At 41.9% G+C, this 22,203-nt stretch overlaps 1 protein-coding gene across 2 annotated transcripts; it reads left to right on the top strand.

Annotated features, from left to right (window-relative positions):
• Positions 1 to 1,977: 1,977 nt before the first annotated feature.
• On the top strand, positions 1,978 to 21,978 carry hibch (3-hydroxyisobutyryl-CoA hydrolase). Of its 2 annotated transcripts, XR_014602786.1 has the most exons (15): positions 1,978 to 2,077; positions 2,608 to 2,650; positions 3,399 to 3,530; positions 5,067 to 5,151; positions 5,716 to 5,796; positions 6,192 to 6,244; positions 7,158 to 7,236; positions 10,654 to 10,799; positions 10,995 to 11,081; positions 11,337 to 11,395; positions 15,818 to 15,899; positions 16,872 to 16,991; positions 17,891 to 17,924; positions 18,507 to 21,173; positions 21,212 to 21,978. XR_014602786.1 is itself a non-coding variant. In XM_084085202.1 (14 exons), exons 1-14 carry the CDS (start codon positions 2,046 to 2,048, stop codon positions 18,620 to 18,622), a joined length of 1,149 nt encoding a protein of 382 aa, XP_083941328.1. In that variant the 5' UTR covers positions 1,978 to 2,045; the 3' UTR covers positions 18,623 to 21,978. The 2 variants fall into 2 exon arrangements, 1 of the variants encoding a protein (XP_083941328.1); XM_084085202.1 differs by having other exon boundaries at positions 18,507 to 21,978.
• The last annotated feature ends 225 nt before the right edge of the window (positions 21,979 to 22,203 follow it).

The following is a 22,203-nucleotide window of genomic DNA, read 5'->3' as shown; positions in this document are numbered from 1 at the left end:
CCCAAGCCCAACTCATAGAACTATATAAGAGGCAGATGCTTAAGAGAGCCTCCTCCCTCCTGGAAGTAGAGGATCACCCACTTCGGTCTGAGTTTGAACTGCTGCCCTCAGGCCGTCGGCTGAGGGTGCCCAAAGCAAAGAATAAACGGTTCAAACTATCCTTTGTCCCGGCTGCTATTCAACTGCTGAACAGCAGATAGCACTTTATTTTTGCCTCTCTGCACATAATGCCCACTAATGCACTTTTGATGATTTTGCTACTCTGAATTTGAATGACATGAATTCTCTGTCTGTAGTGCCCTGTTCTTAGATCTCAGTCTTGTATTGAATGTTGTTGTTATGTTGTTTTTTATTATGATCTGGCTGCAAACCAATTTCCCGCAAGGGACAATAAAGCTAACCTTGAACCTTGAACCTTGAACATGAAATACTTAATTGAGTGTTTTTTACATACTTCATTGTGAAAATAGCTGATCTACAATCTCACAACTTTTCAGATAGCAATGAGAGTATGTTTTTTCAATGTATAACATACTTCATTGTGAAAATAGCCGATGTACAATCTGACAACTTTTAATGGTTTGTGAGCTTGTAGATCGGCTACTTTCACTAGTTTTGGTTCTGAGGAGATGTACAATTTCTTCATTGGTAAATGGTTTGTGAACGAGTGATCTTTGTGTTAGTGAAACAGGGGCTTGGGTCATGACAGAAGGCAAGAGTTTGTGATCCTCAACAGACAATATCAGCCTGGACAAAGCTATAGCACTATAGGTAGTGTTGCAGCTACCTAAGAGTGCCTCACGATCGCAAGGTTGCCGGTTCAAGCCTCACTTGATGCAGACTCATTTAAGTTGAATTGCAAAAAACATGACTCAATCTATTCCGTTTCCATGGCTCTCTCTCTCTCTTCAATCTGTTCCGTTTCTATCTTCAATCTATTCCGTTTCCATGTTTCTCTCTCTGTCTCTTCAATCTATTCCGTTTCTATCTTCAATCTATTCCGTTTCCATCTCTCTCTCTCTCTCTCTCTCTCTCTCTCTCTCTCTCTCTCTCTCTCTCTCTCTCTGAGGGTCGGCCATAGCTGAGTGGTTAGTGAGCCAGAGGCTCTGGTTGACCCAGGTACGATTCCAGGCCAGGTCAGCAAATGTGTCGATGAAATGAAATTTGTCCCTGAGCAAGACTCTTAACCCCTAATTGCTCACAGGCCCTCATTGGAAACAAGACCGCAAGGACTTTCATGAACTGACCTGTTAAAGGAATTATCATTTCTCTTTCTCTCTCCTGGCCCCGTATTATCGCTGCTTGCAGCTATATTTACTAGTTACTTTGCAGATATATAGATATATATAGATATTTATATTATAAAACCTACATTAACCACTTTAGCCCTATTTTATACATAGGCTATTTGAAAATAGACAATCTATCTGCTATTTTCTTTTTAAATGTTAGTACTTTTACTCAAGTTATAGTAACATTTTGAACACAGGCCTTTTACTTGCAACAGTATTCTTATATATTGTGGTATTGTTACTTTTATTTAAGTAAAATATCTGAGTACTTCTTCCACCACTGGCTATATGGGTTTAAGATGTACCCTAGAGAGAGATTGTATGAACCATAGATATAAGAAAGGCTTTATATATCTATCTATGGTATGAACTACCTGTGACTGACTGTACGACACGTTACTCCACAACTCCACAAGGTGGCGATGCAGGCAAAGGCAAAACACGCTCAGTCCCTTCTCGATGGTGGATACCAGGCCAGCGAGAGTGGCGACACTAGCGTTGACTTGTGTGCGTTGAATGGAATGCAGAAATGCTCTCAAGAGAAAGTTCCAATGTTTGGAACTATAGCCCATAGCGGCGAGATCAGAGCGTGTCATAACTCAATCTCTATGGGTCTGGTGGAGACGCCCCCCTCGACGTCACTGACAACAACCAATCACGGACAGGCCGCTTCATCTTCCAGGAAGTAAACTCCAGCAGCAGAGAGGTGAAGCATTCTGGAAGCTGTGTACAGAATAACAACCTGATACAAACATGTCAGCCTTCATTCTGACGTCTACGCACAGGTTTGTATCGAGAAAAGTCCCAATACATGTACTTGCATGTGTTTTATTGACACTCTGGCGTCGCTTGCCGAAAATAGCCGATCTACAAGCTCACAATGCGTCGCATGGCCGCGTTGTCAGCTTGTAGATCTGCTAGTTTTCGGCCACTGGGAATCACTGGCTAAAAGTCCATTCATTGTATTAATTACTTTTTTAAAAACTTTAGATTTTAAATATTTTTGACTATTATCTGACACCTGATATCTCGTTTACTATATATTTTTTTTATGATTTATGATTATAATCTAAAGCTGAATAGTCCTTGTGTTGATAAAAAGATTGATTAATTGATGTAATGTAGGCATTCTCCCTCACCTTAATCCTTACTGCATCTTTTAATTATTTTGTGACTGAAAACAAACAAATTATTAAATGATTAGCTATCTAACATGTATTCATCCCTACATATATGCAGGGATCATTGATATGAATGTGTTTTTCATTGACTATATGCAGGGATCATTGATATGAATGTGTTTTTCATTGACTAGACTCAGGTCCATCTGCAGACTACAAAGAATTCAAGGACACATGGTAAAGTCAAGTCAACTCTTAACTCTGATACAACTGCTTTGATAAAGAACATTTAACATCTTGTTATTTCCAATATTCCAATCTGTCCACTGTTTTCCCTCATTCTGTTGTATTTGAATTGGATACTTTTTTATTAGAGTTTATGTAAGCTGTTTGGCATTGGCAGAGATTTGTCAACATTTCATGGGTGCAATGCAACCCACATACTCAGCTGTGCTACTCATCCCACAAATGCATGTTCCTTACAAATGGTGCACCATTTAAATGGGAAATAAACAGGCTTTGCAACAGTATAAACGTTATTGTCAAGAAGCAGTGTCGCAACAGAGAAATATTCTACCAAACACAATTGTTTTTGATGTATGTTTGTTTATGACAGTCTGTCGGGTAGAAACCTCATATGTCCAAAACTGTTACTTTTCAGGATTCAGATTCAAGTAGCAGATCTACAAGCTCAAAACACGTCGCTTTGTGGTGCAAAGTATTCGAACTTGTATATCTGCTACTTTTGATGCTGTAGTATGAGCAAGTAGGGCATTAATTTACGAAAAAACACAAAGTTAGAATATGGAGATAAGAGGTTTCTGCCCGACAGCAACAATATTTAGTATTATTAGTGTGTGTGTGTGTGTGTGTGTGTGTGTGTGTGTGTGTGTGTGTGTGTGTGTGTGTGTGTGTGTGTGTGTGTGTGTGTGTGTGTGTGTGTGTGTGTGTGTGTGTGTGTGTGTGTGTGTGTGTGTGTGTTCAGATGTCCAGCCAGGCGGTACCAGAGGTTCTGGTGCAGAGAGTGGGTTGTGCAGGAGTGCTCACCCTGAACAGACCCAAAGCTCTCAACGCTCTCAACATCAATATGATTAGACTGCTCTACCCCCAGCTGAAGGTACCAAACTTCTGCATTCTCTCTCTCCCACTGCTGGAAACGAGTACTCAGATCTTTTTAAATTAGTAAAAGTAGCAAGACCACAATATGAACATACTCTGTTACAAGTAAAAGCCCTTTTTTTATTTGACTAATAGTACAAAATATGCTTGAAGTACCAAAGTAGCCCATTGAACATTTCTTTTTCGAAATACAAAACTTGCAAATGTTTTTCAAACATAGAAGATCTGCCAGCTCTAAAGCTTGTAGATCTGCTATTTTGAAATAGCTAAAGTATAAAATACTGTAGGTCTTAAGTGGTTAATGCATGTTTTGTAATACTAATTTAAAACTATAAATTAACTAGAAATACATTGTTTAAATCATTGTTGTGTAGTAAAAAGTACAATATTTGCCTTTGAGATGTAGTGGAGTAGGAGTATAAATTATTTAAAAAAATACTCCAAGTATCGCACACAGTTTGAAGTGCTTCTAAAACAGATACAAACTTTCACCCTATTTTGGGTGAAATTTAAATAAATGAAGCAATAAAAGTGCTTTGCAGCAACTTGCACAATCACCAGGTCATTGGGTGACAGTTCAGGGATGCCAGTGTGTCAAGGTGCTGTTTAATAAGTCATCCTAAACGCACCATGTCGTTGAGTCCAGTGATTCTCAAATGGTGTGAGACAAGTGCAGGTGTTACAACCAATCATTATTATTGTATGATTTGAGAGGGGAACTAAATATAAAACAGTCAAGTGTTTGTACTACTTTGTAAAGTATGTGTATTTCTGTTCGTGGTGTGAAGATGGTTTGCCTGAGAAGGTCAAACATAGTATAAATGTGATGCAAAAAATATTGCAGACAAATACCGATTTGAGTGATTGATATTGACAAAACTAGTTAATTGATGGAATGCTCTATTGTCAGATTTCTACTTATGTACAGTACCTTCTACTTATGTACAGTACATTAAAGATGCTTTTGTTTGTTTGGCTTGTTTATGTTTGTTTTTGTTCTTCACAATTCTTTTTTGTTAAATAACAAAATGTAGAAAGGATAGGTTCTAATAAGCTAGAAGCTTCTGCCTATCTATACCTTTTCAGTCAGGCTAAGAATGCTCTGTAATGTCCCATTGTGCATTGTTCAAAGAGGAGCGAAATAAACTAAACAAAATGATTGCGATTTGTTACACAGCTTGGTTGTATTCAACAAGAGTTTATTTCTCAACAATAACCGGCTCATCATTTGATTACAGCATCTCTTGCATATAGAACCATATAAAAAGTTATGATTGTTGTTTATTTACAATATCAGTACATTGCACACACTCATTTCCCAGACTAAAACACATTTTATACTGTATTTGTCATTGGAAAATAAAAGGTTACAGAGTGAGAAAAGAGATGAGGTGTTATAGAGGCTATTTTATGTGGATATAAATACAGGTGTGACTTGAAATTTGGACGTGTCCTTTGATGTGAAAACAAGTTAGAAAACCACTGTTTTAATGAATCTAAGTGTGTGTGTGTGTGTGTGTGTGTGTGTGTTTAGGCATGGGAGTCGGATAGTGAGACACACATAGTCATCATTAAAGGAGCGGGGGGGAAGGCATTCTGCGCTGGAGGAGACATTAGAGGTGAGACGCTTGTTGTATTATTATTTATCATGTACATGCAGTAGAGTGCCTGGCAGTGATTATCTGCTACATTATACTTTTGTATTTAACATGCTTTCTTTCTACAAGCACACAACAGCAGATCTACCAGCTCACAACATGGTGTGATGTGACACGTTGTGAGCTGTTTCTGTGCAACACGAATGTACAACAAATTATAAAACAGGAATTAAGTGGCTAATCAAACTTAACTGATTTTAGTTGATGAAAATCAAGTGGCTTTTTTTTCCCATGTCAATTTGTTGATATATAAAAATGCCTGACGAAGGTCCAAGCGGCCGAAACGTTGCAATAAAAACCTCTTTACAAGTGAAGACAGTGTGCGGGACTCTCTTCCATATTCAACTTTCATACTCCGACGCACCTGTCCGTTTGTAGGTGTGCATAAGGACATTTCCTAATTGATATATAAAACTAAACCAATTTATATAAAAAAAATGGGGGGATTAATCGAAAAAGTAATCGATAGCATAATTGCAAAAAAACAACAATAACACCCCATTGTGTTGATGTTTCGTTGTGTAGCGGTGACAGAAGCAGGCAAGGTGGGAGATCCCCTGTCACAGGACTTCTTCCGTGAGGAGTACATTCTGAACAACGTTATCGGTAAGCTGCGCACGCCGCACGCAAACATCCATACAGAGTTTGGATGGTTTTCCAGCTCTTTAGTAAACAGAAAATACAATTTCCATGCCAAATTCATCCAATCAGAATAGAGAACTCATAAAGGATATAGGAAAAACATGTGAAATTGGAAGTGATGACACACAAAAATGAGCAGACAAAATTGGAACTGGAACACAATTTAAAAACAAATTGAAGCTGATAAATGTATATATGAGCTGGAGAGACGGGGAGACCCCTGTTACTGAACAAACACACTATAGCAATGACTACTATAGGAATGTAAGCTATTAAACACTTATTTTAACAAAACGATATAATCACTTATTACACCTTTAAGCTTACTGTTACTTTTTCCTTCCAATGTCATGTTTTAGGGGGCTACAAGAAGCCTTACATTGCTCTTATCCATGGAATAACTATGGGAGGGGTGAGTATGATTTCACATACTGATTTCAACTATTCTCTATTGTCTTTTTGGGGGGGGAAATGTACTGTCTACTGACTATCTTATTAGTGATGGTGACAATTCTATCTGAGATGTATGTTTTAAATGATAAATCAGCAGGAAGTTGATGAAAGTAGTACAGTTCTCAATTTTGGGAGATTAGCTGCTCTGTATAGTATACAGAGCAGCTAGTCAGCCCTTTCTCAACCAGAAGTTTGTTTTTGACATTTAATACTCCAGTCTGCCTTTGGGTGGCAGCAGAGGACTGTCTGTCATTGAACTCATATCTGATCTATGACCAAGCCAGCAACCACTAGGCTTGTGATTGGTTGAGTCAAGGGAGTGACGCAGTTTGTAGTCCCGCCTCTTACCAGAATGAGATTTATTTTGTAACAGAACATCAGAATGACTTTTAGAACCTGCATGAACTTCATACAAGGAATACACCTTGGTGAAAACATCACAAGTGTGTGTGTGTGTGTACTGTACTTGTATCACTTTACTTGTGAGGGTCAAATGTCCCCTCAAGTATAGTAGAATTTGAAATTTCTGTCTAGAGGGGCGTGTTTTTTCAATTATTTAGTTTTTTAAATAGTTTTATTATTGAAAAATTAAAATCAATGAAAAAATCATTTTAAAAACACGGCTGTACATCTGCTATCTTTGGCCAATGTTTCCTCCCAGAATATGGATGCTGGGGTGGTTAAGTGGGTAAAAGGAAATACCCATTTAAGTAGTTAAACATTTTCAGGCAATTATAATGTATTTTCTACTCTGAGTCTCTGACACTCTTGATGAATATGAGGTCTGGCTTTTGTTTTAGTTTGCATTTCTAACACGGTCTCTTTGACACGTACACACACAGAGTATAACCGGTCATTCCTGTGTATTTCAGGGTGTGGGTCTGTCCGTTCATGGACAGTTTCGCGTTGCGACAGAGAAGACGCTCTTCGCCATGCCAGAGACAGCCATCGGTAAGCCTGAATGATTGATAACGATGACCTTTTACGTCTGGGTGGGGACCAGTTCCTTCAGGCTGTCTCCGCACCAGGATGGCACACGCCAACAAAAATAACTGATCTACAAGCTAACATACTCAAGCAGACAAAGACCACGCTGTGCTGTGCTTTATTGCTCAAGAACACTGGTGTAAGAATGACTCGGATCGTTTTACTTCAATCAAAGTAGCAACACCGCAATGTACAAATACTCTGTTACAAGCAAAAGTCCTGTTTTCAACATTTTACCTGAGTAAAAGTACAAACATCACTTCTAAAAATAGGATTTTTGTTTTGGTGAATGAATTGAATAGTAGCTTATTGTCATAGTGAGTGGCACAGCAACTTGTTCAGGTCAAAAACACAGTCTCAGTCTGACTACAAAGCTACAGTTTAGGAACACTTCGCCTGTTTGCAACCTTATCATGAACTTAGAATCCGTAAAGTGACGTGTCTTTGTGTGTCTGCTTTCTCACCGTGCACCAGAAGCCTAACTTGCCACAAATAGCTTCCATACAAGTGTGACATATATATATAGTTATTTAGACAAAAAGTCAGATTTTGACCACTACGCCGCCCACCCAGCGCCCTACTGCACATGTGTGGACAAACGTAACCTACACGGCATAAGGAGCTGCTGCTACGCAGGCGCCACCCTTGCACGCGCGTGCATCTTTGTCCCTTTCTGACATACGCACACATCGCTGCACGTGCGCATGACTCACTGACACAGAAGTACAAACAAGATGGAATTTGGACAACATTTTCAAACACTGTTGTCAAATAAAGCATAGGCAGGTTATGCCGTACTCTCACTTTTGGCGGTTCACACTACAGAAACGATTCATTATTTCAACGGGTTGCATATGTGTGTGTGTGTGTGTGTGTGTGTGCGTGCGTGCTGCTCCTTGCGTAATATGTAGGGATGGTCATTTTGTCATCACTTTCTGAGACATGCGCATGACTCATGGACATAGAAGTATACAAAGAAGATGGAGTTTGGACATTACTTTCAAACAATGTTGTTAAATAAAATCGAAGGATTGTGTGTGCGCGCGCGCGCGCGTGTGTGTGTGTGCGTGCAAGCTTAAATAGCCCATAAATAACTCGCAATGTGCGCATGTGAGCTTGTAGATTAGCTATTGTCAGGTTGATAGTGGTTAATGGCTTTAAGGGACCACACACACACACACACACTCACACATAGGGTTCCACCTTGTAAACTGTAAATCTACTCGATGCGAGAGCGTCTTCAGCCTGATAGAGCTCGTCATAACGTCACTGCGTTCACCACTTTATATATGACTTGTGTGTGTGGGCTCTGATCTTTATCAGACAACACAGACCTCCTCACAAGGCCTGGAATCCACAGCCCTCGCTCCAAACATGGCTGCGAGCGGCGCATCGCTCTGCAGAAAGCACACAAACCAGATTAAACCCTGATCAACTTCTGCAGGTTTTATGAAGGGCCGTTCTCACACCATGCACGACAACCATGACGATGATTATGTCCACACTGATGAGGAAAGATGACATGCTGTAAACAGTGGCACTAAACACACGCTGTGCAGTCCAGCTGTGTCAGAGCCCACACACAGGCAGAGAGAGAGATCTTGCCTCTGTGGTGCTGAAAACACATCTAATAGGATGTATAGGTCATTGGTTCTCAAAGTGGGGTCCGGGGACCCCCAGGGGTCCTTGTGGGGGTACCAGGGGGTCCCCAGCAAAATGTGGTAATATAGCATCACAATAATTTTAACCTTTTTATACTTTGGCTATTCAAAAATAGCAGATATACAAGCTCATAGCGCGGCACCGAGTGCCGCACCATTTGTGCAAACTTTTGAATATTTATATTTTTAAGCAAGCATTTGTAACTCAAATCTTTGCTTCTGGGGGTCCCTGGAACAAAATATTTGAGATGGGGGTCCGTGGCCAAATACATTTTTACATCATTTTGGGGGTCCTTGGCATGAAAAAGTTTGAGAACCACTGAAATAGATAATCTGACTTTGATTTATTAATGACTATGAATCTGCTACTTGGTCTACTCGGGGACCAGGCAAGTCGAGAACGATGTCGGTTCGGGAATGCACGCCCTACCTGGGTATGCAATACACATCGTACCCGTTGTTCCATTGTACATGCTACCACGCATTTTGGTGCAGCTGCACAAACGCGAGCCGGTTGGATAGACGGTTGTCCAAAACCGGCGATCTGACCGATATGCTCATATAGGCTGGGCATGCCCGTATATAGTAGTAGTGTTGTGCAATAGCTTAGCTCTAAGTAGCTAAGTTACTAGCTGAACTACATTTCCCAGCAGCCTGTGGGGTAGCTTCACTACCTTCAGAGTGATGTAACACAATCGCATGCACACACCCATGTTAACCCTGTAGCTGCTGGGATTAAGAGATTGAACCCAGCTGAAATAATCTGGAGCATTTATCATATTACATTTTATGCCTGAAAGCAGGTCAGTCCAACTAAATCCTGCACACACCGTGTCAACCAATGGGACAGTGTGTTGAATCTGCTCCCCTCAGGAATGCTAAAATCTCTTCCCATTCCATTATTATTGGAGACTTTTAGTAAATTGAGATTACAGATTAGGGTTGTGGTGTGGATCGCCGTGAGACGAACTGTAGAAAAACCTGTAGGGACCCATTACATAGCAATGAGTACATGAATTTGATAGATGGTGAAAGACACTCTTAGACAGTTTTGTTTGTTGGATTGTATATAAATGTATTCATTATTTCCGTTTGATTCTTCTGTGTTATGCACTTTGTAACATTTAGAGACTGATGCTGGATTTTAGCGGTTTATACCGATATTCGAGAGTAAAACAATTTAATCGATAAATTACCCAAAGCATCTTTTTCTGAAAAACTTTCTGGAAAAAGCATTTTGTGGTACCACAGCTCGAAAGGCCATTATTTTTTCCCATAGAGAAATATTTGTATAAATTATTTTAAGCCTGGAACCAAGCCATCCAGGCTCCTGGTGAATCATGATTCATGAAATATATGATTCTGTGTCAAAAGATATTTGAAAATATTCAAATATTTTACATCAACAAAAAGAAACAAAACAAACTTATTTGCCAAATGCTTTACAATGTGTATTGCATTCACCCATTCACACACCGACGGTGGAGGAAACCAAGCATGGCACCAACCTGCTCATCAGGAGCAGTTAGGGGTTCAGTGTCTTGCTCAAGGACACTTTGACAGTACAGGGGGAGACAAAGATCAAACTGGGAAACCTCCTATTCCCAAGCTGCCGCTCTTCGTCCTGACCCAACTGCCGCCCGTACATTTACTGGTCAAATTAAATGTCATCACGGTGACAACCCCAGTTAATAATAGTTATTCTTCTGATGTGTGACAGGGCTGTTTCCTGACGTGGGAGGCGGCTACTTCCTGCCCAGACTACCGGGGAAGCTGGGACTGTTTTTGGCCTTGACGGGCTTCCGTCTGAAAGGGCGAGATGTCCAGAGAGCAGGGGTGGCCACACACTTCATAGAGTCACACAAGGTAACCTGAGATCTGCATTCAATCTCTCTCCTGTACAATGTATAATTCTGTATATTTTTGTAAAAAAATAAATAACAATTCTTTAAACCTTTCCTCTACAGTATAATGACTTCCACAAAATAGGGAAGCCAGGTTGACAGTGATCAAGTGTGTCTGTGGGTTTTATAAATAAACCAGTTAGTGTTGTGTGTGTAGATCCCAGACCTGGAGAATGAGCTGGTGGAACTGAAATCTCCTTCAAATGAAGCTGTCGCCAGTCTACTGGACACTTATCACAACAAGGTAACACAGCAGACACCCAGGTAGCACGACATACTACTAGACATTACAACCAGGTGTGAACTGTTTGGTTGCATAGTCCAGTGGCTGTTCTAACTTGGTTGTATGTTCACACTGGTACATGTGTGTGTGTGCACAGCTTGGATCAAGGAATGACATCACCAGAAGACATGATCCAAAGACTTATTTGTCATGTAAACTGTGTTATTATTGTGTGTGTTGTGTGTGATATGTGTTCTGTATTGTGTATTATTACAGACCAGCTTGGATGCTGACAAGCCGTTCGTCCTGGCACAGCATGTAGAAGACATAGACAGGTAGAAATGATTATAGTGGAGCGGCTAAATGCTTTTTTCTGGCAGAATCTTTCAGTTGATGATAAAAGCATGAAAATTGGCATGAGCAGTCTCCATGGGTCACTTGATAAGAATATTGTCTGAGCCATTTGTAATTTCAAGATGGCGGCCATTTTTCAAGATGGCCGATACCTTAGTGGGCAGTTAAGTGATATGATGGTTTATTTGGTGATACAAGCATGAAAATTGGCATGAGCAGTCTCTGTGGGTCACTTGACAATAAGCCACCCACAGCTACTTGAAATTTCAAGATGGTGGCAATTTTTCAAGATGGCCGACACTTTAGTGGAGCATTTAAGTTATATAATGGTTCATTTGGTGATACAAGTATGAAAATTGGCATGAGCAGTCTCTGTGGGTCATTTGACAATAAGTCACCCACAGCTACTTGAAATTTCAAAATGGCGGCCATTTTTCAAGATGGCCACCACCTTAGTGGAGCAGTTAAGCTTAAGAAATCATTTAGTTGGCGATACAAGCATGAAAATTGCCATGAGCCGTCTCAAAAGGTCATTTGACAAGAAACCGCCCACAGCCACTTGAAATTTCAAGATGTCTGCCGTGCGCCATGTGGATCCTTAAATGATACCTTTTCTCATAGAAATGTATTGGGTTCCTCAAAAAGCTCTGTCAAGAGAGGTTGTTTGACTGTGTTTTGTCTGACTCCTCGCCCACAAGCTGTCCAGTTTGGTAAAACCTGTCAGGAGTTGCCTCCCACCGGCATAGCTCTCAGTGTTCACTGAGGTAGGCTTACACAAGCTCCCTTACCACGACAAGGTAACAGTCACAAGGGAGGATAATATATATCTTTTTTTTTTAAACTAACAGCCATTACATGTGTCAAATAGGTACTAAGGGGTGGGGAAACAAAAAATAAGATGAATAAATTAACACAGTTGTGGTGCTGATAAGCACAGTTGTGGTGCTGAACGGACAGTGCTCCAAAATTATGAGCAATGGCTAACACTGAATGGCAATAGCCACGGAACCATGACAAACTATACTAAGGAACTAAACTGAAAATGTGCTTCACTGTTAGATATGGCAGTGGAAGGTAGTGGAAGCAATGTTACAAAGTAACAACTGAAAATTACACAGTAATAGACTAGATACAAAGTAAAACATGATGCGCCGATGTGGCGAGGGGAAGCCGAGCCATAGGCCTACCCTTGAAAACACAGAGGACAACGGGGAATAACTCTGGCAAAATAAACATGCAAATATAGGTTCTAGCAGGGGCAATTACATAGGCATGTGAAACTGGGTCCATATCTGAAGCACTTACACCTTCCAGTACATGCCTTGGTGCACCCACAATTGGTCAACTCCCAACAACTCTCCGCAATAGGTGGAAGTGGAGTCCAGAAGACTTAACACTTCTCGTCCTGTTCCACCCATCCCCAGTCAGATGGGCTCGGCATTTGTGGAGGTCGCTTCAATGCCTGTCCCCACACGTATCCAGCCTCATAAGAAGCACGTTTGGCATGCTCTTTGAGTGCTGCTTGACTTGGCAGGATCAAGTCATATCGTCTTTGCTTTCTGGCAAAGAGATCAAGCCTGGCCTCGTTCACAGTTGTGACATCACTGGACCGGTCATACATTAGATCTTCTTAGTCTCTTGACATGGATATCTTTGGTATCTTCAGTGTCTTCAGCAGATGTAGATGCTCTCTTTTGGGCCCTTTCCAGCTCTGTGTTGTTGAACAGCTTGAATGATATGTTGCTCTGTTTCTTGTCAATGTGCTTTCTATGCCATCACCTTCATCTAGTCGGGTTGGACTAAGTAAGATAGGCAGAGCATTGATCTTATGAAATAATGGAACATTTCTTGCAATGGTATCATGACCAGTACGATCGTGCTCTCTGTTGAATAAACTTGGCTGAATGAGTTTTTCCTTGGTGACCTGCTGACAAATGAAACATCTGTCCCAGTTAGTTTTCACAACTGTTATGATGGCTTCTGCCATGTCTGCAGCATAGGCAGAGGCAGAGGGTTTATCCTTTTACCACCTTTTACCAAGCACTTTGATGTATGGGATACAACTAAGTTTGTGCCTTAACCCAACACTTAGTCCGATCGTTCATCCAATGCCATTTAAATCCCATGCGATCTGTACACCATCCGGTTAATTAAAACCCCATTAACCTTGGCTAGGCTCTCCTGCGCTGGCACAACCTGTCAATTCAGGTGCGGCTATCTAACTGTTTTGGGGTAAATTAGACAGCATTTGGGATACTAACTTTCAATTAGCTGACATTGAACCCCACTCTGGGGTTTAACAGCAGTGATATATCACCAGTGTGCCCTGGTAGTGCAGATATTCACTCTTATCTAATCTATCTATGATCAACAAATCAACACAACTGTTTTAGCATAATAATAATAATAATAATAATCGTCCTTAATGAAAAAAAAAACGTACATTTCTATGAGAAAATGTCTTTTGAGGATCCAGGGGGTGACCATCTTGAAAATAGAAATTTCAAGTGGCTGGGAGTGTTTTCTTGTCAAGCAACCCTTAGAGACTGCTCATGCCAAATGTAATGCTTGTATCACCAAATAAACCATTATATAACTTAATTGCTCCCCTAAAGTGTTGGCCATCTTGAAAAATGGCCGCCATCTTGAAATTTGAAGTAGCTGTGGGTGGCCTATTGTCAAGTGACCCAGAGAGACTGCTCATGCCAATGTTCATGCTTGTATCACCAAATAAACCATTATATAACTTAATTGCTCCACTAAAGTGTTTGCCATCTTGAAAAATGGCCGCTATCTTGAAATTTCAAATAGCTGTGGGTGGCCTATTGTCAAGTGACCCACAGAGACTGCTCATGCCAATTTTCATGCTTGTATCACCAAATAAACCATCATATCACTTAACTGCCCACTAAGGTGTCGGCCATCTTGAAAAATGGCCGCCATCTTGAAATTACAAATGGCTCAGACAATATTCTTGTCAAGTGACCCATGGAGACTGCTCACGCCAATTTTCACGCTTTTATCATAAATTGAAAGATCGTAGCACTTAGCTGCTCCGCTATTATACTGATACACATACTAATCCATAGATACTAGGGCTTGGCGATATGACTTCAAACTTTAAATTGAGTTTCAAGCGACATCCCGAAAGGCGATAAATGAGAACAGAACCTACTAGGTTTACTCCAATGACTTTACTTGCCACTTTGACAAGGCTAATGAGTCCAGTTTGTATTAGTCAAGTTGAGCTACATTACCACGCTTAAAGTTAAGACCAGGGCAGGAATTCAGTCCAGTGACTCTGATTAGTCCAGGGCTGAGCATGTATGAACTTTGATTGATTGGAGTTTGTACAAATATTGGTAATTTTTAAATATCAATGAATTATTTTGTGAAATAAACAGATTTGTATTCATTTATTTCACTGTCAGTTATACGTATAAAATAAATCTATACGTTAAATTCCTTCTTTCTGTGAAATTAAAACCATTTATTTTTTATTTTATGACCTCCCTGCCCTGGCTTTTGGCCTTTTTACAACACTAAAGTGGCCTTGGCCTTAAAATGATGACATTCCAGGCCTGGTTAAGTCCCACTCAGTAAATCCTATGGTTGTACATTAAAGGTTTGTTTTTCCCCGAAAGAAAATACTTTATTGTACTTGGATTACTAGTATTATACTATATTTATTACATATATTTCACTGCAGGCTGGGTGATGAGTCAAACTAATTAGACTACTTAGCTGGGTGTGATGTGATGACACGCCTGTTGCGCATCAAGCTAATCAATGCACACTGGAAAAATCAACCATCTCCACACACACACACACACACACACACACACACACACACACACACACACACACACACTCTCCCAGGGGTCACCTGGGGTAAGAAGGAAGCTAAAAACAAGAGTCATAGCAACAACAGAATAAGCTGAGAAGATTTGTCATAATTTTTCATGGGCACAATCCACATACTCTGCTGGGCTGCTGATCCCACTAATGCATGTTCCTTCCTAAAAGGGAAATAAACAGACTTTGCAACGGTATAAAAGTTATTGCCAGGAAGAATTGTTAAGAAATAATCTACCAAACACCAATTTTGGAGGTTTTGTTTTGTTTCTCCCACACATCGTTTCCCAAAATATCTAGTTAGAAATGTGACCTAGGGCCTGGGCCGCAGCGTGGCGGTCCAGGCACCCTAGGCTGCAATGCCAGCCTGACAGCGTGTCGCGGGTTCGACTCCCGATCCCGACGACCTTTGCTGCGTGTCACCCCCCCATCTCTCTCCCCATTTCCTGTCAGTCTACTGTCATCTATCAATAAAAGGCAAAAAGCCCAAAAAATATCTTAAAAAAAGAAAAAGAAATGTGACCTAGGTTTTTTTCTGTTCCTTCCAGGTTGTTCTCTGCCAGCAGTGTTGAGGAAATCCTTCAAAACCTGAAGACAGACGGCTCAGCGTTTGCTTCCAAACAAGCCGAGGTCAGTTCTTCTGACTGCTCTGCTTTAGAACTGTGCCTCCTGGTAATCCTGGTCGCTATACTGCCTCCCCCATGACAGCCGGGGCGCCTGATGGAGGGGAAGGGAACTGGTTGGAATAACGTGTTCCTTCCACGCGCTACGTCCAACCAGGGAAACTCCCCCCTGTCAGGTGACAAGAATGTCAGTTGGCTCTCAAGCATTGAAGGAGGCATGAGCTCGGCCCTGGCCTCCCTAGGCTGGTGAGGGGAGTGTAGTGCCCAGGATTGCTTAGAAACATTGGCACCGGGTGAAAAATAAGGGTTACAAAATCGCGGGATAAAAATTAAGTAACAAAAAAAAGAACTATGCCTCTCAAGGGGGGGGCGGTCTGGGGACTCCCAGGTGTCCTTGAGGGGTCCCATCAACATTTTCTTGAGGGGGAAAAAAAGCCACATTTCACTTAATTAAATGATTGATTTAATATTTTTATAATCAATTCAATCGATTAGTTCGGTTTACTGTTGCACCCCTACTCATGATTAACAAAACTTCTGTTGACACATCAGTGCATCCATGGAAATGCTCCTTCCTACCTCAAGGAAATAGTCTATATACCCACAACCTCCGCTCTTCAAACACTTAACCTCCTCAAAACCCCCAAGACCAACCTACGTACCATGGGCGACCGGGCTTTCTGCTCGGCCGCCCCTGAACTGTGAAATGCCTTCCCTGCCTGAGAGCACCACAGTCGGTTGACTCTTTTAAGAGAGGACAAAAGACCTAACATTTTCGAAAAAAATATGTAGCTACACTGGTCTTACCTCTAGGCTTTATGCCCTCATGTATTAAATGTCTTGTTTCAGTAGATGTTTTTAATGATGTGATGTTTCTTTTTTCTATGCAACTGCCTATTGTAGCACTTTGAGATTTTCACAAATGTAAAGTGCATTATAAATAAAATCCATTATTATTATTGAACTTGTCTCCTCTCAGACGTTGTCCAAGATGTCCCCAACGTCCATGAAGTTGACCTTCAGGCAGCTGCAGGCCGGAGCCTCCCTCAGCCTGCAGGAGGTCCTCCAGATGGAGTACAGACTGACTCAGGCCTGCATGGTACAACAACCCATTAGTTCTCAAACTTTTTCATGTCAAGGACCCCCAAATTCATATTTATTTGGCCGCGAATCCCCATCGGAAAATGTTTTTCACATTATTCACCCTTACGGCTCCACTACTGTCTGAGTTTTTACAGTGTTGGTTGGGGTCCCAGAATGGAAAATGGTATCGAATGGGGGGTCTGTGTGGCCTTAAAGCTACGTGCACACCGAATACGTCATTCGACGGATCCAACTCCTTTTTAGTGGAGAGCATGCGACACAGCCATGCTGTATGGCACGGCCAGGATTCCGACCAGTTTCCGTATGGTTGAATAGATTATTTGTATACAGTTGGTATTCAACCAAGTTCATTCATGTCTTCTGGTCCATCCAATGGATCCATCCATCCAATGAAAGCTGTGCTCCTGTGCCGTATCTGTGACTGCGTCGTTATGTTGAGATGAAAGGTTGGAAATGTTCACAATGGTCAAACCATGGAGAATCTTAACCACAATCATGGAGGAGAAGCTAATATAGCAGCACTGTGGTGTCCCGTGGTTACCTGTACCCGCACGTGTTGCACTCTGTTAAAACATACTGTAATTATAACTTTGTCTTGCCATATAAAAAATATTATTTGTTATTGCTTGCATTATTTACATTCTTATGAAAGTTTTCAAATTAGGTAACTGTAATCTCAAACAAAATAACATTGTAAATATGTCTATCATCAACTAGAAGACATGCATATGGCACTGCCCCAGAAAAAGTCTACATGCCGGATTTGTGACGAATTGAAAGGCCGTTCAATACGTCTTGATCTGTTGCCAACGCTTAGCTTCATGCATCTCAAACTCCTTGAAATGAAACGGGTTGAGAATCACTGTTAATCTACTGTCTGTGTTTGTTGTACAGCGGGGCAATGACTTCTACGAAGGAGTCAGAGCTGGTAAGTACTTTGACTCTACTTCTGTACAAACGTTCTCTTGTGTAAGAAGTCCAACTGATAATGATGAAAATATCATGTGAGGCCTGTGTCAGTGTGTTTGTGAAACCGCCACACTCTGACCGTCCGGTACCGTGGCGTCCTAATAAACTGTCAACATCAATACAAAATTAGACTCAATCGGAAGGGATCCTTTTACTTTCTTTTAATAATCCACTATGCCATTAAAGAAACACAAACATCTGGGCCATCTGGCCTAACCCCAAAAACTAAGCCTGTACATTGAATGTAGATTTCCCCAGACGTATCGGTAGGCGGAGATCTATTTCCGCCTACCTATTTTTAAATTGCCAAAGTATGAAATTATGGTGAACCAATCTTTTTTAAATAAATAAAAAACACATACACACACATCTAAAATCTAAAATGACGAAGATGCTTTCCAGGTTTTAATGGTTTAATAATAGCTATTTAGACCGCACACATTAGGACTGAGACAATCAAACAGACAAGAGGGTAAAGTGTGTGTGTGTGTGTGTGTGCGTGTGTGTGTGTGTGTGTGTGTGTGTGTGTGTGTGTGTCCAGTGCTGATCGATAAGGACCACAGTCCCAAATGGAGCCCGTCTTCCCTTCAGGAGGTGACAGATGACAGCATAGAGCACAGCTTCTCCCCTATGGGAGACAAAGACCTTCACCTCTGAGCACCACAGACCTGTCTGTCTGTCACCACCAAGCCTTCTCTACATTCAATCACAGACGTAGGGTTAACCCATTATCTGGTGTGGGGTTCACTTTCACGTCAGCCTGTCCATGAAGCACCGAATCTATCACCGTTGGAGTATCGCCTGTGTCGGGTGGAAACCTTGTATATCCAAAACCATTTCTTTTCAAGAAATGGAAAAATGTGTGTTCCAATGTAGCTATTATTTACGAATAAAGTTATTATGATTTACTAGTCACAAGCTCTTAATACTTTTCATTGGTATATTATTTATTAAACCCACAGACACACTTAACCACTTTCACTTAAAACATGTATAGAGTTAGCATTTGGAGATGAGAGGTTTCTGCCCGACAGCAATAGTAAAATAACCTAACTGTTGGTATGTGGAAGTATAACTGTGTGCATTTGAGACAGTGATCCTCAGTTGGTGGTAGTACTGGAGCACATACATTTTCAACCGATGTTCATAATTGCGCCTCACTAATGCTCATTGTAAGATGACACCATTTCTGTCTACTCACTCTGTATTCTCATTGGTGGGCTATGGACAGTTCAGAAACCTGCCAACCCATGACATAGGGATGTAGTAGTCCAGTACTTTCATTTTGTTTTCTTTTTTTTTATCCCACGATTTTTGAAACCCCTTTCTTTTCCACCCAATGCCAATTGCCTAAGCTGTAATCCTGGGCGCTACTCTTCCTCTGCCCCGAACTGAGCTCATGCTTCCTTCAATGCATGAGGAGTGAGCAGGCCGCTTCTTATCACCTGACAGGGGGGAGTTTCCCCGGTGGGACGTACCGCGTGGAAGGAACTAGTTATTCCAACCAGTTCCTTTCCCCTCCATCAGGCCCCGGCTGACCAGGGGGAGGCAGTATAGAGACCAGGATTACTGTATGTTATTTGAGAGGGTACCTACCCTAGGGGACGCAGGGAGAACATGCAACTTTCATTTGTAGTTCAGTCATATTTGACCAGGAGTATCTATACTTTGTCTCAAGCACTGTCTGGGGTTGAGTACTTGAGTACAGTGCCCATGAAACGGAAAAAACACTTGTGAAGGTATTTTATAAGAAGAGATTCCAGTGTGTAGATGTTAATGTACATGAAAAGAACCTCCTTGTATTTTGTGTTGAAATGTAACACTGTGGTGCTGCCTTGCATTTCACCACTTTCGGGCGGAAAACGTTCATGTCCAAAACCGTTACTTTTCAGGAAATGGAAAAAGGAATCTGGGTTCCAGTGGATCCAACGTAGTTATTATTTAGTCTCAAGCTCTTTGGTCTGGAATTTATAAAACTTTTTACGTGTGTTAGTACTGTGTGGAGATTGTGTCAGTAGTGAGCGCTGTGTTTAATTCCAGGTGCTGACCATCTCCTCAGCCAGTTCAGTGATTCTCAACCGCTTGCATTTTGAACAGGATTTTTGGTGCATAACATAAACAATTGCATCTGTTCCATCTCTCCCATGAACTATGAACGGTTTGTCCTGTTTATCTTGACAGACTGTGTGGGCCAGTAGTGACTCAGAGGAGGATGAGGCGGGAGGCAGTGGGACGAGGGCTTTCATAGCAGAGGACTGTTCAGTGCTTTCATCTGCTGCTGTGCCACTGTTATGCAGCTCCTGTAGGAGTCCATTCATGAAGGACAGGTAGATGTCTTGCGGCGCGGGACATCAGACTGTACCACAGCCACTGAAAGTCCCACTCGTTCTCCTTGAAGGTGTCGATCACAGGGCCAGAGCTTCGGTCATCAACAGCAGCAAGCCCTGCCAGGCGTCCTGTAGATAATAATAATAATAATAATAATTCATTATTGTATTATAATGATGCTATTTTTTAAGTACTTTTTTAAGTAAAAATTGTTTTTACAATGGTTGATTCATTCAAACATTGTGAGGTGAGGCGACGAACAGTCGACGCCGGCGTCCTCACTTCCCACATTCTCACGCCAATGGTGTCAAGCTAGCGCCAACCTACTCATTGGAGGCAATGTAGGGTTCAGTGTCTTGCCCAAGGACACTTCAACATGTGGACAGGAGGAGCCGGGCTTCGAACCGCCAACCCACACAGGTCATTGGACGACCTGCTCTACCTCCTGCGCCACAGCCGCCCTATAAATAGATATTGTAAAGTATGTAGTCTTGGGAACCGTCAGTTCCCGAGCCATGTGGCCCATAGGGCTGGAGCCTATCCCCTGTTTCTGTAGCGTGAGGTGGCCTGATGTACCAGTGCATCCCCCACCCATGATATACAAGTACACCCCCTGGACACGACGCTAGTATGTCACAGGGACTCACCGCCACTCCAACCCTTTATGCTGAGTGCCAAGCAGGGAGGCATTGGGTCCCATTTTTATAGTCTTTGGTATGACCCGTCCGGGGAATTGAACCCCAACCTCAAGTGTCCTCAGGACACTTACCACAAGGCCACCGAGCTGATATTGAGGGTAGGGTTTTTTCCAAGGGGGAAAGTGTGTTACAGGGTGTGTTGACCATGCTGAGAAGACACTCCCAACAGTGAGAATCGAACTGTAATGCTGCATTGAATTCAGGGCTTTCGCTGTAGTAGCGCTAACCTCAGGGTTATTTCTGAACCCTGAGGGCAAAACCTCACCAAGCGAGTATCCAGTGGCACCGCACCTTCCACTCTCTCCCACTTGGCACCGGTAAGGGTAGCCTGTGTTGACAGCTCGCTCGGTGGTTAGTATGTGTGCGGTCCATGTAGACAAGAGCAGGAAGAAGGGAGAGAGGCGGAAGGCGGGGCATCTGTGCAAAGGCGTAAAGAACTCGATCAAAGCCTCAGAAAAGTCACCAGTCCAGCACCGGTACAATGGGAGTAGGTCTTGTACTTCCTTAAATCTTATTTGCTCTGGCTTATTATGCTCTAAGACACTGGACGACTTATGAGTATGGACACATTCTGCCTCGGGCCCTTCAGCGCAGACCGGAGGAAAATATCGTTCCAAGGGCACAACCTTGTTCCTCAGTGTTGTAGGGTAGACTGAATTTCTGGTAGAAGACCTGTAATTTTCCACTGAATTCAGGGCTAAAATCAACCGTGACCATCTGTCGCTGTACTGGCTCTTATGACCTTTTAAATCAGCAGTGCTTTCGCTGTAGTAGCGCTAGCCTTGTGAGATGTAGAGTTTGTAATCCCCGTAGGTTGTAAGTGTGACATGAAATTCTTGGCCGCTTCCAATCTCATTAGAGCAGCTGCCCTGTCTTCCCGGCTGTCCGTTTTGTTCAGGAACGCCCAAACGTCAATTAATTATCCTGGACGCGCCCCCAATTATGTTATTATTATAATAATAATAATAAAATTAAAAACAACTTTTATTAGGGGGAAAAACACTTTAAGAATAAGGAATAAAAACAGTGGAAAGAAGAAAGAGGTGGGGAGGGTGGAGTTGGCTGGGGAAAGCGATATTGAAGAGGTGGGTTTTGGAGGGTGGGGGCATCTCTTGAGAGTTTTGGAGAGTGCATTCCACAGGGATGTTATGTCCCTGTCTAGGAGAAAAAGAGATGCAACATAAGGCCCGCAATGTGACACGTTGTGAGCTT

This window comes from Gymnoscopelus microlampas (genome assembly GCF_963454915.1).
Source record: "Gymnoscopelus microlampas genome assembly, chromosome: 17".
NCBI classification, from domain to species: Eukaryota; Metazoa; Chordata; class Actinopteri; order Myctophiformes; family Myctophidae; genus Gymnoscopelus; species Gymnoscopelus microlampas.
This window is presented reverse-complemented; position numbering and strand designations above follow the sequence as displayed.

Bases quoted from the DNA above. Each gene is read 5' to 3' on its own strand.
- hibch (XM_084085202.1), top strand. From the start codon at position 2,046: ATGTCAGCCTTCATTCTGACGTCTACGCACAG. The intron at 5,152-5,715 runs GTGAGACGCTTG...TTCGTTGTGTAG, and splicing joins CGCTGGAGGAGACATTAGAG to CGGTGACAGAAGCAGGCAAG. The intron at 7,237-10,653 runs GTAAGCCTGAAT...GATGTGTGACAG, and splicing joins CATGCCAGAGACAGCCATCG to GGCTGTTTCCTGACGTGGGA.